Genomic DNA, 19,549 nt, shown 5'->3' with positions numbered 1-19,549 from the left:
AGCGAGAGACAGAGAGAAACATCAATGTGATAGAGCCACATCGAATGGTTGCCTCCTGTACGACCGGAGCCGAGGACGAACCGCAACCGAGGTATGTGCCCTTGACCGGAATCGAACCCACAATTCATTGGTCCACGGGCCAATGCTCTAACTGCTAAGTCAAACTGTCTAGGGCTTCGATTTTATTCTTATGTTGCATCCTCATTAACTGATTATATCATGAACTCCTGAGAACAAGAACAATTCCCTCTCCACCTTTTTTTATCTTCCCTATACACCAAGTGCAGTGTTCTGCCCATAATGAGCTTGACTATTTGACATTTACAAAAATCAACATCCCTTGGAACCTCCCACTGCCTCCCCTCTTAAAAAAAAAATTCCAATTTCAATTCCTGACTCCAAGCACAAAGAGCTCCTGTCACTTTGACCTAATCCTCTGAGGTTCATCCCTCTAAATAATTGTGTTGTCACTATCACTAAAGCACTTTGTTACTATGGCAATGCATACATGATTGGGTGTGTGAGTAATTGAGGGTGGCTCTCCTGGTCAGCTGCCCTCCCATCAGACAACACAGAAAGCATTCTAGCCTCCCACTTGTTCCCCTCCCATAGGTTTGCATCAAGGCCCTACAAGTTTCTTCAACTTACATTCTCTTCATGAACACTACAGACCAATAGGAGCAGACAGATGACTACAATAGAAAAACTGCTGGGGGAGGAAATTGGAGGTCTCGGTTTCAGTTCGGTGTCTGACACTGACACAATTTTGCAATTTAACTTGGCACAGGGCACTCGACTTTTCAGGACCGGTCCACCCCCACCCCTTAACGAAAAGGAGATGAATGAATAACATGCTTTCCTAGGGCTTAACCCCTCCAATGTCCTGTAATATCTGAGTATCACTTAACTGGAATTATTCAACAAACCTTGCCAGCATTAAACATTAACACAGCTCTTTTTATATGGCACGGTTCATTACCATGCCGATAAATGATTAATTATAATTCTCTGTCTGGACCAATAATTTGGCAGGACTTTTATGATTCATAATATGTGCTGTGTTGTAATGTTACCTCTCGAAACTGACATACTGGCATTTATTGTTTTTTTATTGCCTCTCTGAGGTGGCTTTTGAAAGAGACACCAAATGACACGTTTAGAAAGGGTTTAAAAGTTTGACGTGGTTGCGGTAGGCATTACTTACCCAGCGAGGACCGGAGGATTGGTGTTTCTGTGGATGTCTGTGACCATTTGAGCCAAAACCCAGCAATGAATAATTCAACGAGCTGTTTGGCCACTGCAACAGTTTGCAACGGTTCCTCCTGTGTGGTACCTGACAGCAATTTCAATGCCATTCTGAGTATAGTTTTGAGCACCGTCTTGACCATTCTGTTGGCGATGGTGATGTTCTCCATGGGATGCAATGTGGAAATCAAGAAATTCCTGGGGCACATAAAGCGGCCGTGGGGCATATGTATCGGCTTCCTCTGTCAGTTTGGAATCATGCCTCTCGTGGGATTCATCCTGTCAGTGGCCTTTGACATCCTCCCCATCCAGGCTGTAGTGGTGCTGATCATGGGATGCTGTCCCGGAGGAACTGCCTCCAATATTTTGGCCTATTGGGTCGATGGCGACATGGATCTGAGGTAAGATATCTAAACTTCCATAGACTGCAATCGCATTGAATTAATCTTTCAGAGGCCTATGGCTGTTTTGCCACTGAACTAAGGTACAACTGGGGAATTAAACAGAAGAGAGTAAGTGCATTTACTCACCTTCTTGCACAGCTGAGATTACATATTGAAATCTGTGGCTAAGATTTTCTGTTTGTGTGTTTTGTTTTGTTTTTAAATCTAACTTGGTTAACAGGGAGTTGGATAATTGATATTTATCTTTGGGAAAGATTCAAAGTTTTTCAAATAAAAAAAAAAGAAATCTTTTCCAAGCCCCATGAGCTGCAGCTGCAAAAGTTTTTCTTGTCAGTATCAGAAAGGAGGAAAAAATCTATGGTGATGAGCAGCTCTGAGAGCAGTTATGAAATCAAATTGTTCATTAGACATTAGAACCTATGATGAGACAATAGTCAGCTCCACAAAACACAGCTATTTCTTTGGACAAGCTTTTTCTTAGTATAAAGACAAAGAAATCATTTGTACATTTGTTTTACTTGGTACTTTAAAAAAATACATACAGTAGCTTCTTTTTCTAAAACTATGCTTACCTTACCATGATATAAACAGAAAATGGTTTCTCTGCTTCCCAGAGAGTAATCTACATTGCAATGTTTTCCCAATTCATCCTGCGCCAGTCTGAACTAGCACTAGGAAAAAACTAATAGAAATAAGACGAAGCATTTAATGTGAGGAGACTGAGAATTTTAATGCCGCAAGTCAAATAGACAAATGTCTTTTTCCTCACCTCACAATCCCTTATTTCCTGTGAAAGGTATGTATGTCTGCAAACCAGCCAGGTGTTAATGTGATGTGTGCTTATTAAACACTGTACACTAGGCAATCAGCTCTGTTAATCACCAGATACTATACTCAGAAGAGAGGAGCTCAAAGTGTAGAAATATAACCATTGCAAATATAAAACTACTCCAGGGTGACCCCGTGCCTAGCGAGCAACTGGGAGCCAGCCCCCACAGCTTAGGTAGTGTTGATTTTACCATGAGCTGTAGAGAAACCATACAAATTATATACCTTTGCAGTACATATTTTCCACATAAGGAAATACTGTATCTTCCTTGCAATATACTACTTTTTCTAAGGACAGTCCTGTAAAGAACAGAGGATGCCAAATGCTTAATTTGTGAACCACCATATAGCAATCAGGTCTTTTTAGACTTCAGCTTGGTTTGACCTGGACATAGGCACACAGAGGTGAGAATTCTGAAAGCTAGTGGAAGGGAATGAAGTAAATATGGGGCTTTGGCTTCCACTAAACAGCTTTGACATAACACTTGTTGACTGCTGGACAACACAAGTTTCAACTGTGCAGATCCATCTACACATGGATTCTTTTCAATACATACTGTAAATGTATTTCCTTTTCCTTATGATTTCCTTAATAACATCTTTCCTTTAGCTTACTCTATTGTAAGAATACAGTATATAATACCTATAACATACAACATATATGTTAATTGGCTGTTTATGCTATCAGCGAGGCTTCCGGTCAATAGTAGTTAGCTTCCGGCTATTAGAAGTTGAGTTTTGGGTGAGTCAAAAGCTATAGGTGAATTTTCTGCTGTACAGGGGGTCAATGCTCCTAAATCTAACAGTTGGCCAAGGGTCAGAAGTAATTGTAACTTTTTAACAAAATAGAAGGGTCCTGTACCTCAACATAACACCACCCAGGTACTCATATGTGATGCTGGGTTGTTTGGCTGGTGAAACAAATTTTCTCCTACTGGCTAAAACCATAAAACCCTAAACTAAAATCTCCAAGTTACACTTTTCTGTAGTTTTAAGGAATTCTTATTTCTGATACAGGAGATGATTGTATAACATAGTCTACACTGTATAACAATTCCTATACGAAAAAATATTAAGAAATAAGAACCAAAGGCAAAATTTGTAAACTTATCCTTCAGCAAGTCAGAATAAGCCCTATCACAGGCGGGATGGCACAGAAAATTTTAGTTATCATTCTAAAATGTGTTCACTCCACAAATCTCCCTTGTCTTCGAAAGAACACCAACACCTCTCCAATTGCATAGTAACCTCCCTAGCAACTTCATCTATCTCTAATTCAAACGAGACCCAGTAAGAGACTTTGCACATCCAACATAAATCTCATTTCATCTTAAAATATTCCTTACACAGAAACTAACTGCTCTCCTAACCTAACACTCTATTGTGGTATTTCTCAACCCAGAAAATGAGAAACAAGAAGTGGAAGGTGGGGCTCAAGAAGAAGGCCTGAGTCCCACAGCAGCAAGTGACCCCAATAGTTTGACCTCAAGAGAAAACACCAACATGTCTCCCGAGTAATGAGGATAACTCATTGAGCACAGCAGACTCTGCGTCGCTTATTTTAGGGACAAACACAATCACTCACAAGACATGTATTTTATCGGAGCTAACAGTGTTCATCACAATGACCCAGAATCACTGTAAGGAGGTTATATAGTGCTATGTAACAAGATAACATTATACATTGCATATGTTTAGGGAAAACTGTTCAAATATTTCTTTAAAGTCAATTAAGAGAGTAATACATCAGCTATTGGGAAACAGTTTTCCAACACTTTTCATCCTTCTGAAGTGAACACCGGATAACTAAAGTCTCCTGATAATTTTTTTAGATATGATCTTATCTACCATTTATATTTCTAAGTCTGTTCTCTTGAAACTTTACCTTCTCCATGTCCACCTGAACTGTATCAATGGCAGTCATATGATGGATTATACCAACAGGCATCTGCACTGGTTGGACAGATACCACACAGGCCCAGCAAAATGCCACCTGGCTCTAACTTTTCTGGATGTGGTTCCCGGGAGAAGAAACCAGATCATCTTTCCTTCACTCTATCATCTCTTCCAAACCTGGAAAACCACTGTATTTTGAAATCTCTAGTGACAAAAGAAAAGAAAAGAAAAGAAAAGGAAGGAAGGAAGGAAGGAAGGAAGGAAGGAAGGAAGGAAGGAAGGAAGGAAGGAAGGAAGGAAGGGAAAAAAGAATCCACACACACACAAAATAAAAAAAATAACAAACCTTGCTCATTATATCCTTGCTCCTTGAAATATAGTAACTGATATTTCAGCTTCTTTTCTGACTGCTCCTCCACTCCAGCCTAGAAAGTAGTGGGCATCTGATCATTGCACAGGTATTTTCACCTGTTCTACCTGTACCGTGCGCATATTTTGCACACACTGTTTCATGGGGAAATAAAGGTGACATTTTCAGGTGTATCTGCTGAGTCCCAGGCCCACAGTGCAGGGGCCACAAGACATCCCACTTTCTTGTGCCTGCTTTATCCCCAGAGATTCCCCGTATTCAAGTCTCTCTTTTCTCAGCATGGCCTCAGCCACACCCAGCCACACTTCCCTCACTTTCCTTTCACATCCTTTCTTCAGTTTCCTACTGCGATGTGCTTTCTACACTCCCTATATTATTTTCTAGATTCAATAGTTTCTGATTTTCCTACCACATCCTTTGTTTTGTGGCCAAATATTGTCCCATTACTCATCTTCCTGTTATTGTAGTTGTTCAAGACCCCTGTCCCTTCAGTTTATTGTAAATGTAAAGCAATCACTCCCATTTCAACCACATAGACGTCCAGCTCCTCTCTAAGAACTAACCAACACTCTATTTTTCCTCGAAGTGACCAAGCTTTGTTTCTCTCATGTAGCATCTATTTTTAGTTTACTAGCTAATATTTGTTAGGCATGTACAATGAAAGGACTCTACATGCATTGGTGTATTTAATCCTCAGACTAATCCTCTGAGGTCAGAACTGTTGTCTTCTGCATGTGAATGATGATAAAAGTAAGGCTCATAACCTTGACCAAGGTCACAGAATCAGTACATGTCAGAGTCACAATTCGAATCCAGACCTGTCTACTTATCCCTGTCCAGACTCCTATCCTTTACTCAATATTATTTCCATAACTTATCCCATCCACTTTCTAGCATCACCTATGTACACTCCTTTTGATCTTTAAAACTTGATGTTTCACTTCTAAGATGATTATAATCTTTTGCATTTCTTATCACTGACTTCACCAAATTCTTCAACATCCACTGAATTCTCATTTATTGCTCTTATTCACAAAAAAAAAAAAAAAAGGAAAAAATTTTTCCAGTGGTGAATTGAGCTAAAGCCAAGAATTAAAGACAAGAGTTTTTTTTCTTACATTTTCTCTCATTCCAATATAAATTCATGGCAGTATTTCTATTATTGACAACTATGCTCTTTATAGAACTTCACATTTCTTTCATATAAAATGATTTTTTTTTAAAACTAAGGAATTCCCCTCATTGCTTCTTAAAATTATTTGTGAATTGTTTTTCACCTCACTTTGAGTGGTTTGATGGGTTCTCATATTAGTTCCCATGCACCGACCTCAGCCACCTCCTCTGGTCTCCTCGCAGCACCTCCCTGTCCAGATGTCCCACTGAAGCTGAACCCTGTCCTTCTCCTTCCTCTCCTATCCCTCCTGCGGCCTTTAAGAAACTCCTCTTGCCAAACTCAAAATCATGATACAACATCATCAATTGTCTTAGCAAGAACTCAGCACTGAAGCTTTCACAAGGAAATATAAAAGAAAAACATGGAAACAGACTTCCTTCCGAAAGTTGTTCTCATAGTTTAAACCCAAAATTTCTCAGGCCTCTCTCCACTCTGATGCAAGTCACGCATACTGCCCTCCTCCTCCACCAGACTCTCGTCCTCTCCACTCAAGAAAGCTTATCGGATGCACATAACTAAAAGTAATTTAATGATGGGACAACTTTAAATTTATTCCAATTTATTTTAAAAAATAAAAGATAAAAAGGAGAATGGCATAGCAAGCGATGGAGGTTAGAGAGAGTGGGGAACATCTTTAACACACCCAGTACTTCCATTCTAAGTAGGACACGGTACAATGTATAGCAAACGAATGGACTGTGCCGTAGGACACTGCCTTAGCATCCTCTTTTGTATCTAAGTTAACTTGTCACTGTAATCAATTGAACTTCTTAGAAATAGTTTACATACACTCTAACATTGATCATTGTTACACTATTCTAGCTCTACTAAGACAAATATTTTTTCCTAAATTCTTTAAAACACACTTTAAGTGAGGTAATTTCTGGTTTTTAATTTTTTTAAATGATTATTGGGGGAAGTAAACACCCTTGATAAACATTGCCCCCACCCTTTATTTTGCCAAAACTGTGCTAAGTTAGATGCATTGAAACAAAAGTCCTCACCACCAGCTGTTTTCCTTAGCACTGTGTAAGGCACTTGTATATGTTGCTCCTTTTCTGGGGGAAGCAGGTGGTGTAAATAATTTAGTATCTTCCTCCAAGTCTACATATCATAGTTTTAAGAAATTATCATTCTGATAGTCTCAGTGCTACAGTTATTGGAGAGATAGCTTTTCATAAAAATGGCTCCAATTTTCTGATTTGGAATCACACTGTAATATAGCACACACTGTGGCTGGATGTATAATAACATCAACCAGCTTTTAGTGAGCACTTTGCCTTATTCTAAGTACTGATTCACTAGCTAGTCAGTCCTCATAGTCTGTGAGGTGGCAGTGATTATGATCCTCATATTACAGATAAGAAACAGGCAAAGAGAAGTAAAGCAAATTACCCAGAGTCACGTGGTAAGTGGCCATGCTTGCTTCCAACCCAGGTAGTGTCTGAATTTAGTATCTGGCCCAGCTATTTAAGGTTCTGTTTCCTGAGCAAAAACCATACCCCTGTATACAGGGCACTGTAATGGGAGCACAAAGACCCATTACCCAGAAGCCTCTTTTCCATCCATTGTCAGTGCTGAAAAACATCATTCCAAGTTAATCTCCATGTCAAAAGTCAGAATCCACTCACTTAGCCAGTTCCTCTCACTAAAACACAGATGTTCTCAGGACGCATGTAACAGACCCTGGTTCTTCTGAATACACATTTGGTCATTTCTTAGCAGAAATAGAATCCAAGTTCACCTTGACTGCTCGTGTTTTCTTTTGGGGAGGGTGGGGGGAATCAGCTTCTCTTCTTTTCTCAAGACATAAGCATTTGAGGCAATAATTTTTCTCTTTAAGACAATACACTGAGTCTTCCTCTCTTAGACATGCATTCTCCTCCAAGGGCCCAGGGAGGCCCATCTCATCCCAACACAGGCAGACAGGGTGAATGAAGCCCCTGATGTCTCTTCTGTGTAAATGTGTTAGCTGTTCTCTGATTGAAGGTTCAAAGGCTGGCATGTCCAAGCACCTCGGATCTTGTTTAAGAAGACATTCAATATATCTTCTCTGATTCTTGAGGACCAACAGGAAGGGAGAGATGGCACAAGACAAAATAGGAAAACATAAAAACAGATCTCACAATTTTGCCCGAGGCTGAACCCTGCACAAACTGGGGAGTGTGTATTTCTGTCCATCAGACTGGATGGTGCTGCTGGTTGAGACAGCCTTTTGTAGGACTCTCTAACCATGAACTGGAAGATGAAACAACCTCTCCCCTAGACTCAGGTGGACATATCAACCTGCCCGTTTCCTTTCAGCGTCAGCATGACCACATGCTCCACGCTACTGGCCCTGGGAATGATGCCGCTGTGCCTCTTAATCTATACCAAAATGTGGGTCGACTCGGGGACGATCATAATTCCCTATGATAACATAGGTAAGTCATTCCTCTGCAAGATTTCTGAATCTTATTCTCCTACTCTCTGTGTGTCTGGCTAGGTCTTCGGGCCAGGCTCAGACCCAGCTAGTGTTTACCTCTTGACCAGCAGCAGTTGGTGCCTAGTGAGGCTTTCATTACAAGTTACCCTGCCTTTGAATTTGAGTTGGCAGACTCTTAATTCCAAATCTGGACACCATGCAAGAACCTTCTTTTTCCTCCATCATCACTAAGGAGAGGGGTCAGCTGAAACTGTCCCCTAGCACAGCTGTCTGGACCTGGGGAGGACAAGTTGCTACACTTTCCTTAACTCACAGTGCAACTAGTTCAGAACAAGAGTTTGCACCCAGACACTCAGATTGAAGAAATACAAATAACATTCCACTAATGATTTTAAAAGAGGGCGCTCAGTGAGCAATCACGTGTGTGGCAATAGAAAACTGCCGGATAAAACATTGTTTTGACACTAAACTGTGAGCCACACATTGATTCAGAAGTTGGTTTACTGGCACAGTCTGCGTCATGCCCCAGAAGTCACATTTGCTAGTTATGACTCTGAATCCACTCCTTTCAGCTCCCAGATATCCACCCTCCTCCCGTGGATTCTTTCTGTTTCTGGGACAATAAATGATGTGGAAGACTGAATTGCTGGGGTAACATGGTCTCAAGAACAAGATGGTTTCTGGTCTACCAAAGCCAGGCATTTCCCAGAGAACTACCATCATAAAAGATGAGATAGATACAGGTGAAATAGTGCATTGGTGCCAGTCCCCAGGTACACTACATGCTAAATAGTCTATTTTTAGCTGTACTTGGAAACAAATGTCTCCTCATGGGCTGCCTCAAAGAGGTATGTCGGTGTCCATTAAAGGGAGCATGTAAGTAGAGGCTAAATAGTCACACAGCAGGATGTTTGTAGAAGGGATTCCTGTTGGCATGGGAAGCTGGACTAGATGGTACCCGAAATCCCTTCCATTTCTAAGGAAGATTGTTTTCTGTGATAAAATATGATTCAGGGCCTACACAAATGACTTAGAACAAATTTTTGAAACACTCACTGACAATCTGTATTGCAATGTTTTCAAATAGTCTCTTCTCTTTCCCCACTCCTACCATGGCCATTAAACAAACAAACAAAAATTAATTTAAAAAATTGTTTTAATCCTCACTCGAGGACATTTTTGTATTTATCTTTAGACAGAGAGGGAGAAGAGAGATCGAGAGAGAGAAACATCAATGTGAGAGAGACACATCGAGCGGTTGCCATCCACACGGCCCCAACTGGGACCGGGGACAAACTGCAACTCAGGTACGTGCCCTTAGCGGGAACCGAACCCAGGACTCTCTGTTCTGCAGGCCAATGCTCTAACCACTGACCAAAACTGGCCAGGGCTGAAAACAATTTTTTAAACTGTTCCTCTTTCACATATCATGTTCTGTATGGGATTTCCCTGAACAAGGTCCTTCTACTGATCCCTTGGGAACTCCTCCATATCAGAATTAATCTCCTGCTGCAAAGAGGTTTTAGAATGACCCTCCATAAGCCCCTGCCTATGCTCATGCTGCTGAGTTCTCAGCTGCTCCCTTGGAGGACACCTTCCTTAGAGTTAAAGAATGCAGTTAGAGTTTAAGGGAGCGTGACCGTATACCTGTCAAAGGAGCTATCTGGGGAATAAAGAGCTTTAATTCTATATTACTCATTATTTAAGAAAAGTATTTAAGCCTTATATTATGCTCTTCATATGCATTTCCTCCTGGAAAATGCCCTATAGCAATATTAGTGATTCTAACTATGGTGTAAATGACTGTATCACCTCTTTTAATGTGAGTAAATTTTGAAAAGAGGAAGTGAGAAAGGGTAATTAGGAATGGAGGAAAGGGTTATCAAAGAATAAGTAAAATTTTTAAAATGAAGACTATAGAAAAGATTAAAAAATTTAAATGAGAGTTTGAAAAGCAAAGATATTAACTCTGTTTACTCTCCATTCTACTAATGCCTATTTCTAACCTACCTTCTTGCTATTGGTTTTCCTAAGCCTTTAATGCAGAAAACAAACAACCTAATTACTTTAAAAGATGTTATCACCACTTTTTAGATGAGGAAGTTAAGACTCAGGGTGTTTCATTTGTCCAAATGACCAGGGGACTGGAAATAGCCCCTTGGTCTGCTGTCCACTTTGCTCTGTGGGCAAGACCATTTCGCCCAGGGTCCACACAGTGCTCACCATGCTCTGAAGATTCAGTAAACACCTGCCACGCTCCTTTAGATGCTGACATCTGGATGGAGGAGGAGGCAGCTCATCTAGCTGACACCATGAAACACACTGTAGCAAGTCGTTCTTCTACTCCTCTCTACCCTACTTTGGAAAGTATCCAGTTCCACAAACTGTGTATCTATTTCATCACCTCATTCTCACAAAAACACTGTGAGATAGACAAAGTTTTACTCCTTTCACAAACAGGTAAACTAAGGCTCAGAAGGCTTAATTGATTTGCACAGTCCCCACAGTTTGTGAATAAGGTTCAGCTCCGAGACTGACTGGCTCCAGGCTCCAACAGGTGACTCCAGCCACCATTCTCTTTCATTCCCTTTGTTCTTTCTACCTTTCTTTCCTCCTACATCTGCTGTGTGAACTTGATTAAACACCAAGTTATGGTTCAAAGAGCGTAACTGTGAGCAGGTGAACAGTCCGGCATTTGACAGAAAGCACAGGCTTATGAGGAAGAAGGAAACAAACAGCCTGGGAGAGGAAAAGAGCAGGTCCTCTAGCTCACTGAGGAGGACAGAGTTAGAACAACCCACCTCTCCAGGCAGGAGCCACGCGCTCTGAGTGTGAAGGGCAAAGAGAGTCTTTTCCAGTCAACTTCAAATCCTAGAAAAATGTTGTCTGCTTCATATGGTCAGGAGAGAAAATCTGCCATGGATTTCAGCAGATGGCCCTCCTTGCCTATTTATTCAGTGGCCTTGGGCTGTCCCAAAGAGATAAAGCCTCTTAGCAAGAGGGGTCAAATATGGGAGTGGGCTGCCTTTTCACAGATCTAACACATTAAGAAACACATTACAAAACCTAACCACATTCCAAGCATGGTATTTGCACCTAGGTTTAAGCTACCACAGTATAGTCAATTCATATCAAGATGTTTTAATTCAAGGCATATAAACTTCACACAATTTAGGGAATAGTCTGGAGACCTACAGGAGGAAGTCTCTCAAAGTAGCAGGATGTAAGGACCCAACAGGACTCTTCTGAGGGCTCTTACCAGTGTATCTATAGATGACCTTCTACATGTCCACTGTTCCATCATTTTCCTCACTCTCCTCGCCATCTTTCTATTTTATTTTATTGTCTTTGTCCTGCTCCTGGTACGCTTAGCCACCAGAAGGCTACAAAATTTATGTTTTTATTATCATTATATTCACATATTAACAGACCTGGAATCTAGAAGTTGTGTTCCAGTCCTAGTTCAATCTACTTTAATAGTAAGCAACATCTGCTTTCAGAATTTCATTATTGAATTCCACTTTCTCTTACTGATTTAAAAGAATGTTTGAAAAAGAAACATCCCATGAGAAGTTAGAAGTTGTTGATGCTATATTATATAAAAGCAGCTATTGAACAAATGAGTGTTAAATAATATAGAGAAGCAAACCACACGTCACGGGAACAGCAGTAAATTTAACATGGTGAGAGTGAAGTATGACTCTTTTATTTGGCTGGGTGAGCACATTCCTGCAAAGAATTATAATTATTTGAGGGGTTACCAAATATATTATCTCACAGAAGATTTAAAGCAGGCCTTTTAATCTATTCTCTCACTTCTCTTATATATATTTGAATAACTGAAGTCAGTCTTAACCAGAAGTCATTAGCCCACCAAAAGCGTGAAGAAGTTAGAACTTTTTTTTATTTCTACTTCTAAGAAGAGACAGATGTAAAATATCTATGCCTCTCCAAGAAAACACACACACACATGTACACACACATACACACATGCACACACACACACTTTGAAAATGTATTTCCCAGAATATTAAGATCCAAACACCAAATAAGGCAAGATTCTGACAAACTGAAACTAAAAATACAGTGATCATCTGTATAAGAAATTCTAAAAAGTTAACCTAGGATTTAGGGAAAGGATTTATATCAGTATTATCAATTTTTTCCAGTAATATTGAATTGTTTACTGAAGTGGATGAAGAAGAAGAGTGTTGTTTAAATTCTGTGGTATGTACTCAAGAAGGGAGACTGGTATACTACCTAAACCTTTTTCAGGCTGCTTACTCTTTTGTTTTCCTCTTTCCTTGCTCTGTGTCCTATTGATCAAATTGCTCTTCTGTCATTTTTAGGTACATCTTTGGTGGCTCTCGTTGTTCCTGTTTCCCTTGGAATGTTTGTTAATCACAAGTGGCCCCAGAAAGCCAAGATCATACTTAAGGTAAGTGGCCCATGCTGCAGGCTGCCCAGTCAAACGCTCCACGGTGTAAGTTGAAATGATAGGGCTTTCCAGCTACTACATTGGTTTTCTGATTATGGAATAAACCGAATTCTAGAGGGCTGAGTATTAAAGTTATTAGAAGTGCAGTCCACTCTCCTAGAATGCCCTTCCCCTCTCCATCCACAGAGCACATTTCTAGTCACCCTTTGAGATACTCAACTCAAACATCACTTCGTGGCTTTACTCTACTCTGTAATCCCACAGCACTTTGCTCTTCTCTCCTTATATGGGTTTGTTTTATAAAATACATCCACACAGTGGTCTTAAGATAGAGATCATATCTTTCTTACCTCTGCATCCATAGGCTAGTTCAGTGCCTGGTAATTAGTAGGTGATAGATATAATTTTGTAACCATTCATTTCCCTTCACCAACTATATTCTAGCTAGAAGACATGGATCTGGATCAAGATGCTGTAGATAGGGACAAAGATATATAAACATAGATACAGACAGACATATCCCGCTGACTGGGAGGCAAAAGAGTTCGTTGGTACTTTGCTTCTCTGCCAAAAATAAAAGTTCTAAAATCCAATTTTTTAATGTGAAAGGGAAGGGAGAAAACAATAACAACAGGGGCTTTTGTTTATGTATGTCTTTAACTTTTATAGTGTTTTATATCCATTTTCTTTTCTTTTCTTTTCTTTTTTATCCTCACCCGAGGACATTTTTCCATTTTTTTTTGTTCAGGGAGAGAGAGGAAGAGAGAGAGAGAGAGAAACATCGACATGAAAGGGACACATCGAGTGGCTGCCACCCACACAACCAACCAGGGCCGGGGACAAACTGCTACCGAGGTACATGCCCTTAGCGGGAACCGAACCCGGTCTCTCTGGACCACAGGCCGACGCTCTAACCACTGAGTCAAACCGGCCAGGGCTATATCCATTTTCTTATTGTAACAATCATAAAAGGTGACTCGGGCAAGATTTTATCCTCAATGACAGATGAAGCGACAAAGACAGGGGTTTCATGATCAATCAAAATAAGGAGAGCAGGAGTGGAATCTGGAAGCCAGGTCTTCCAGTTTTTCTTGAGCGTTTTCTTTCTCTCTGGCAGGGATAATTTGCAAGGTAGAACATCTTCTTTGGGCGAATCATGCAAGGACACTATATGTCCTGTTTTCTCCTAAAGTAACTTCATGATCCCAATCGTTGGGTCTGCTTGTGTCTTTCTTTCAGATTGGGTCCATCACAGGTGCCATCCTTATCGTGCTCATCGCTGTGGTGGGAGGAATACTGTACCAGTCTGCCTGGATCATTGCGCCCAAACTGTGGATTGTAGGAACAATATTTCCTGTGGCCGGTTACTCTCTAGGGTTTCTTCTGGCTAGGATAGCTGGTCAGCCCTGGAACAGGTATAGTATTTTGGTAAAGCTGACTGGGATTTTTCTTTTTCAATAATAGCTGTTGTATTAGTTTGTTAGTACTGCTGTAACAAAGTACCCCAAACGGGCTCACCTAAACAACAGAAATGTATTGTCTTAACAGTTTTGGAGGATAGAAGTCCAAAAACAATGTGTAGCAGCACTGACTGCTTCTGAGGGATGTGACGGGGGATGGGCCCAGGCCTTTCTCCTTGGCTTGTTGTTTGCCATCTTCTCCCGTTTCTCTTCACCTTGTCTTCCTTCAGTGCTGTCTCTGTGTCTAAATTCTCCCTTTTATAAGGACGCCAGTCATTGGATTAGGATGTGCCCTAATCACCTTATCTTAATTAATTATATCTGCAATGACCCTATTTCCAAATAAGGTCACATTTGGGAGGATTCAAGCCATGATAGCTGTAAATACTGATGACAAATACAAAATCTTTCCCCTGTAATAACATTTACCTTATTTCTCCCTTTGTCATTCTAAACGGATTCATTCATTCCTAAATTATGCAAGTCTCCCAGAAAGGAAAGACTGACTGCCTCTCTTTTGCTGAAGTTCTTCTAGACCATTTCCTATACAGTGTAGGTTGAGCTCTTCCTCGTCCATTCTTATTCTCCAAGCAAATAACTCCAACAAAAGCACTGAGGTTGGCCTTGTTATATACAAAAGTTTCTCCAGCCAGCAACAGGATAAACTCACCATCCAAAGGTGCTATTGGAACAGGGTTTAGCATTTATGGGCTTGAGGTTGAGAGAAAACATGGCCTCTCCTACTAGGGCATCTGAATCAATGGCAGAGGGAAATGCGGTCCATATGTGAGGTTGGAAAGAGATGAACAGCCCTGAACAGCGGAAAGAGTGCGCCTCGAGTCCTGCTGACCTGGGTTTGCCTCCAACCAACCGCTGACCAACTGTGGGACCGCGGCCAGGCACTTACTCTTTCTCTGACTTTTCTCATCCATAGAATGGGGGCAGTAACAGCTGCCTTGAGGATTTTTTAAACCAAGTTTAAATGATTAAAATCAAAACCAATTGAACAACTCGAACAAATCCTCTGTTTTGACTCTCCCGGCCCCTGCTCCGTTCTGCGCTGTTATCAGGCACATCACAGAGCAGAGCAGCGCGCTTCCACCTCTTCATCGATTACTCACATGCTGCAGCACACCAAACATGTACTATATATTTTGACAATCTGACAAAAAAAAATAGGTATAATTTTGATTCATTCACACCAGACCACTACGGTTGTGTTGACTGTTGTCATCTTTTTACTTGGCAATCTAAGGAAAAAGAAGTCAGTGCCCCTGACTAGTCAGGTATCGCATGGTTTAAGAATTCTTGCAGCACACCTGGAACAGAGTGAAATGATTCCCCTTTGCCATTTATGGAACACTAATATAAATGAGTTGCTCTAATTATATATATTATTATTTATTCATATATACCTACCTTTAATGCAATATATTTATTAAATACATACTTTATTTATATTGAATAAATATACATTAATTATTAATAAATATTATATATTGATTGTAATATAAATATTATCTATGTATATAAATATACAGATATAAATGATATATAGATATGGATATATTTCACTGCTCAGGGAACAAAATAAGCTATTTGGTATTTTTTGTTTCCCTGGACAAAAAGATGTTATAATTTCCAGGGGTTCTTTTAATGTTAAAAGAAAAACAATAACAACAATCATGGCTTTTGTTTGCATATGTCTTTTTAACTTTTGTAGAGTTTCATATCCATTTTATATCCATCATAACAATCATAAAAGATGACTAGGGCAATATTTTACACACACACACACACACACATATATATATGTATATATACACACACACATATATATATAGAGAGAGAGAGGGAGGGAGAATATTTATTTATATAATGGTATATGTTGTATACTTATTTTATATAAATAAAATTACATATTGAATAAATATATATTAAAAGCATACATATATGTATGTATATATACACACTTATATATGTACTTGTTCTGATTATATCTGCTTTTAATGTAATACCATAACAAAGCAAAGCCAAACAATAAAAACATATATTCTCTTAACATTTCTTGTAGGTGCCGAACAGTTGCTTTGGAAACCGGGATGCAGAACACTCAGCTGTGTTCCACCGTGGTCCAGCTCTCCTTCAGCCTTGAGGAGCTCAATCAGGTGTTTACCTTCCCACTCATCTACAGCATTTTCCAGATCGCCTTCGCAGCAATATTCTTAGGAAGTAAGGAATAATGCTAATCACATTTCATTATGGTGTTCTCTGAGGAATCCTAGAGTTACTAATAATCTTTTTCTGGCAATGAATTATATAAATTAACTTAAATGCCTTTTTTCTGGCAGTGAAAAAAATGAGTGGGAAAAGCCAGCCATAATATTATCATGACTTTCCAACTGCTCATGAAATTATTGTAATTTTACCAAAAGGTTCTAGTAAAGATTATTTTTGAGTCTAAAGTAATGGAGATCGAGTCTCTCCATTGACTTTCTTTCCCTCAGAATTAGGGAGGCATATCAACTTCAAAGAATTTTGTTGTGTTCCTTCCTACATACTTCCAGGAACCCTGAACCGGTCACTTTACTCAAACATTGTCTTTACATGCTCTGTAAACATAGGATATTTATCAGAAAGACCATATAAAAAAGATATTTATCAAGCGAAATTATATTAGAAGACAGATATATGTGTGTGCATATGTGTATGTGTATATATACATATATTTTTTAAATACCCATGTAATTGAACTAGTTGAAGCAAATGTGCTCTTTATTTCAAGTACTAGGCATAGCTAACCTGATTTTTAATTTTACTTTGATATAGCACACAGCTATGATCCATTAGTCCTGCCAACTGCTGGCCTTCACCTAGTTGAAACTTTTTTCTACAATGTGTTTTCCAAGGACTCATGATGTTTAACCTCTATTTTTAAATTGTATTTTTTTTTAATATAGAAACTGCTATTTTGAGCTTCATGGCATTTTAACCGGGGATGCATAGTGAAGGTGAATGACACAAATGTTGTAAATGTTAAGTTATAAAATGCCCGGAGGGTACAGTTTTGTTTGGGTTTGGCTTTACATTTTTACTCTAATAAGTATTCAACTTGTCTTCGGGTGCTAATCATTCTCTGCACTACCACCTTGAATGTCATTCTCAAAGCAGAGTTTACCTCCTAGTATAGGACTCTCAGAAACCACTGGAAACCTTCCACTAATTTATCACTGATGCAGAAAACAGGGGTTCATGACCTAACTACTTTGTTTTCTTGTATGATGCAGACATACCCAATTTAGTACATCTTTAGATTTTTCCAAATGATTAGCTAGTGATGTCTACTAGACAAGCCAAAGAAAATAGACTGGTTGATAGAGCCATTCAGTAGATTTGCTAGTTGAATAACTAACTTAAAAGGAATTAATGAATAAGCTGAAGGAATGATGGAAAGGCAGGCACTAGTATTGGTCTCATGATTTCTCAGTTTTAGCACTAAAATTTAAATTCCAGTTGAATCCACATATTGTTTTTGAAAACAAGAAAGACATCTTTATTAAGTATATGCAATGCTTGGAAACATATTTTGGTGAAAGAATTTGAATCTAAATATTTTTAGGAATAAAAAAAGGAGGGAGGGAGAGAGGAACGAAGGAAGGAAGAAAGGAAGGAAGGAAGGAAGGAAGGAAGGAAGGAAGGAAGGAAGGAAGGAAGGAAGGAAGGAAGGAAGGAAACACTTTGTATAAATAAAATCAGTGACATAAGTATAAGCTGAGGTCCCCGCTCAAAAGTGTTTACAATAAAAGTGTTGGGATATTTTAATTAACCACTAGCTCAATTCAATAGATTCAATAACTCAGTAGTTTCTAATCTAATATATTACTAAAAGTGCAGGGACCAACCTAAGGAGATACTGACCTTGACATACTAAGATGTTTGAAGCAGGACATTGTCTCTCTCCACTGTGTATCATAGTCCCTGAGCATTTATTATCCTCCTAGGGCCAAGCTGGGCACTTTACTATTTTATCCCATTTAATGTTCACACTTGCCCTATGAGGTAGAAAATATTGTTACACCAATTTTAAGTGAGAATAAATTGAAGGTAAATAAAACCTTGTCTTCCCCTGTGGACTTTGGAGCCAATTAAGAGGTAGGGAAAAACTCAGATATTTAGATAGCAAAATAGTACTTTTATTACAGATAAAGCAATTAGAAAATATAGCTCGAAACTGTGACCAAATGGGCTTATTAATACCGCCCCCTTCCACTGCTTCACACACGTGCACATAACACACATATACACACATAAACTGCAGGTGTCCCCTTGCAGGGCAGTCTGTCCAGGTGAGCTGATCTCAAAAGTATGCTGAGAAGTGGCTGCCACCAGAGACTAGCAGCTGTATGGAAGAGAGGAAGGCTGATCACCAATCAGCCAACCCCTCCTCTTCAAGGGAAGGAATGAATGAAGGCTGGGAGAGATGGATGGTTATTCCAGCTCAAGTCCTCCCACACAGACCATTAGACCAAGGTCCTGAAGATAAGCACACTAACTGGAAAATAGTAGGTATGCAATAAATGCTTGCTGCTGCTGCTGGTGAGTACCACCTGCATACGTCGTGGGAGCAAGTGTCTTGTACAATTGTATGCTAGGTCTTCCTGAAGTGCAGCCATTCCTCTTGCACGAGTGTTCGTGGAACTAGGCATGGTGATTGCTCACTCCAGGCAGCCCCACCCTCCAGAATGTACAAACTGTTTTTTGAGCTCTTGCTTATAATCACTGTGTAAAGTAAGTTTGTAGCTAATTATTATAAAATTTGCTTAACCTCCCGTGTATTTTTTTTTTTTTTAGTTTATTTGTCATATAAGAAATGTTACGGAAAAAACAACGAGGAATTTCAAGAGAGCAAAAACAACGAAACACTCTCCGAGTCATCACACTATAAGGTGAATGAAGGATTTCAAGTGGATGAAAAGTAGACACCAAGTGGACAAGAAAGAAGAACATGCTCCAGCTAGAACAATATTTAAGTATTTGTTTTGATGGGACATTTGTCAGGAAAAGTTAAAGTGAAAACTTAAATTCCAATTGAATCCATGTATTTATTGGTTTTGGTACCAGGTGACTGGTAGTCCAAATCTTTAATGTGATAAATATTTATATGTATATAAATATTTTTGTGTCTTCAAAACATGTCAAAAACAATATCCTCAGACTTCCACTAAACATGGTAACACCAAGAACCTCATAACTCCTGAACTGAATTCTTACCCAGAATCTCATAACTCAGAGATGAGCACTTGACTTTT

At 39.5% G+C, this 19,549-nt stretch overlaps 1 protein-coding gene across 1 annotated transcript; it reads left to right on the top strand.

The window, feature by feature from the left end:
- The first annotated feature begins 1,266 nt into the window (after window positions 1–1,266).
- On the top strand, window positions 1,267–19,219 carry SLC10A2 (solute carrier family 10 member 2). The gene is made up of 6 exons (XM_036250512.1): window positions 1,267–1,646; window positions 8,222–8,340; window positions 12,692–12,780; window positions 14,020–14,195; window positions 16,315–16,472; window positions 19,092–19,219. The coding sequence occupies exons 1-6, from the start codon at window positions 1,270–1,272 to the stop codon at window positions 19,217–19,219; spliced, it is 1,047 nt and encodes a 348-aa protein (XP_036106405.1). The 5' UTR covers window positions 1,267–1,269.
- Window positions 19,220–19,549: the final 330 nt, after the last annotated feature.

The sequence above is a fragment of the Molossus molossus genome, unplaced genomic scaffold, assembly GCF_014108415.1.
Source record: "Molossus molossus isolate mMolMol1 unplaced genomic scaffold, mMolMol1.p scaffold_m16_p_9, whole genome shotgun sequence".
Lineage (NCBI taxonomy): Eukaryota > Metazoa > Chordata > Mammalia > Chiroptera > Molossidae > Molossus > Molossus molossus.
Note: the sequence above shows the minus strand (reverse complement) of the source record. Positions and strands in the feature narration are given on the sequence as shown.

Excerpts from the sequence above, each read along its gene's own strand:
- SLC10A2 (XM_036250512.1), top strand. The coding sequence starts at position 1,270 with ATGAATAATTCAACGAGCTGTTTGGCCACTGCAACAGTTTGCAACGGT. Across the intron at positions 1,647-8,221 it reads GATGGCGACATGGATCTGAG|CGTCAGCATGACCACATGCT; the intron begins GTAAGATATCTA and ends GTTTCCTTTCAG. Across the intron at positions 8,341-12,691 it reads AATTCCCTATGATAACATAG|GTACATCTTTGGTGGCTCTC; the intron begins GTAAGTCATTCC and ends TGTCATTTTTAG.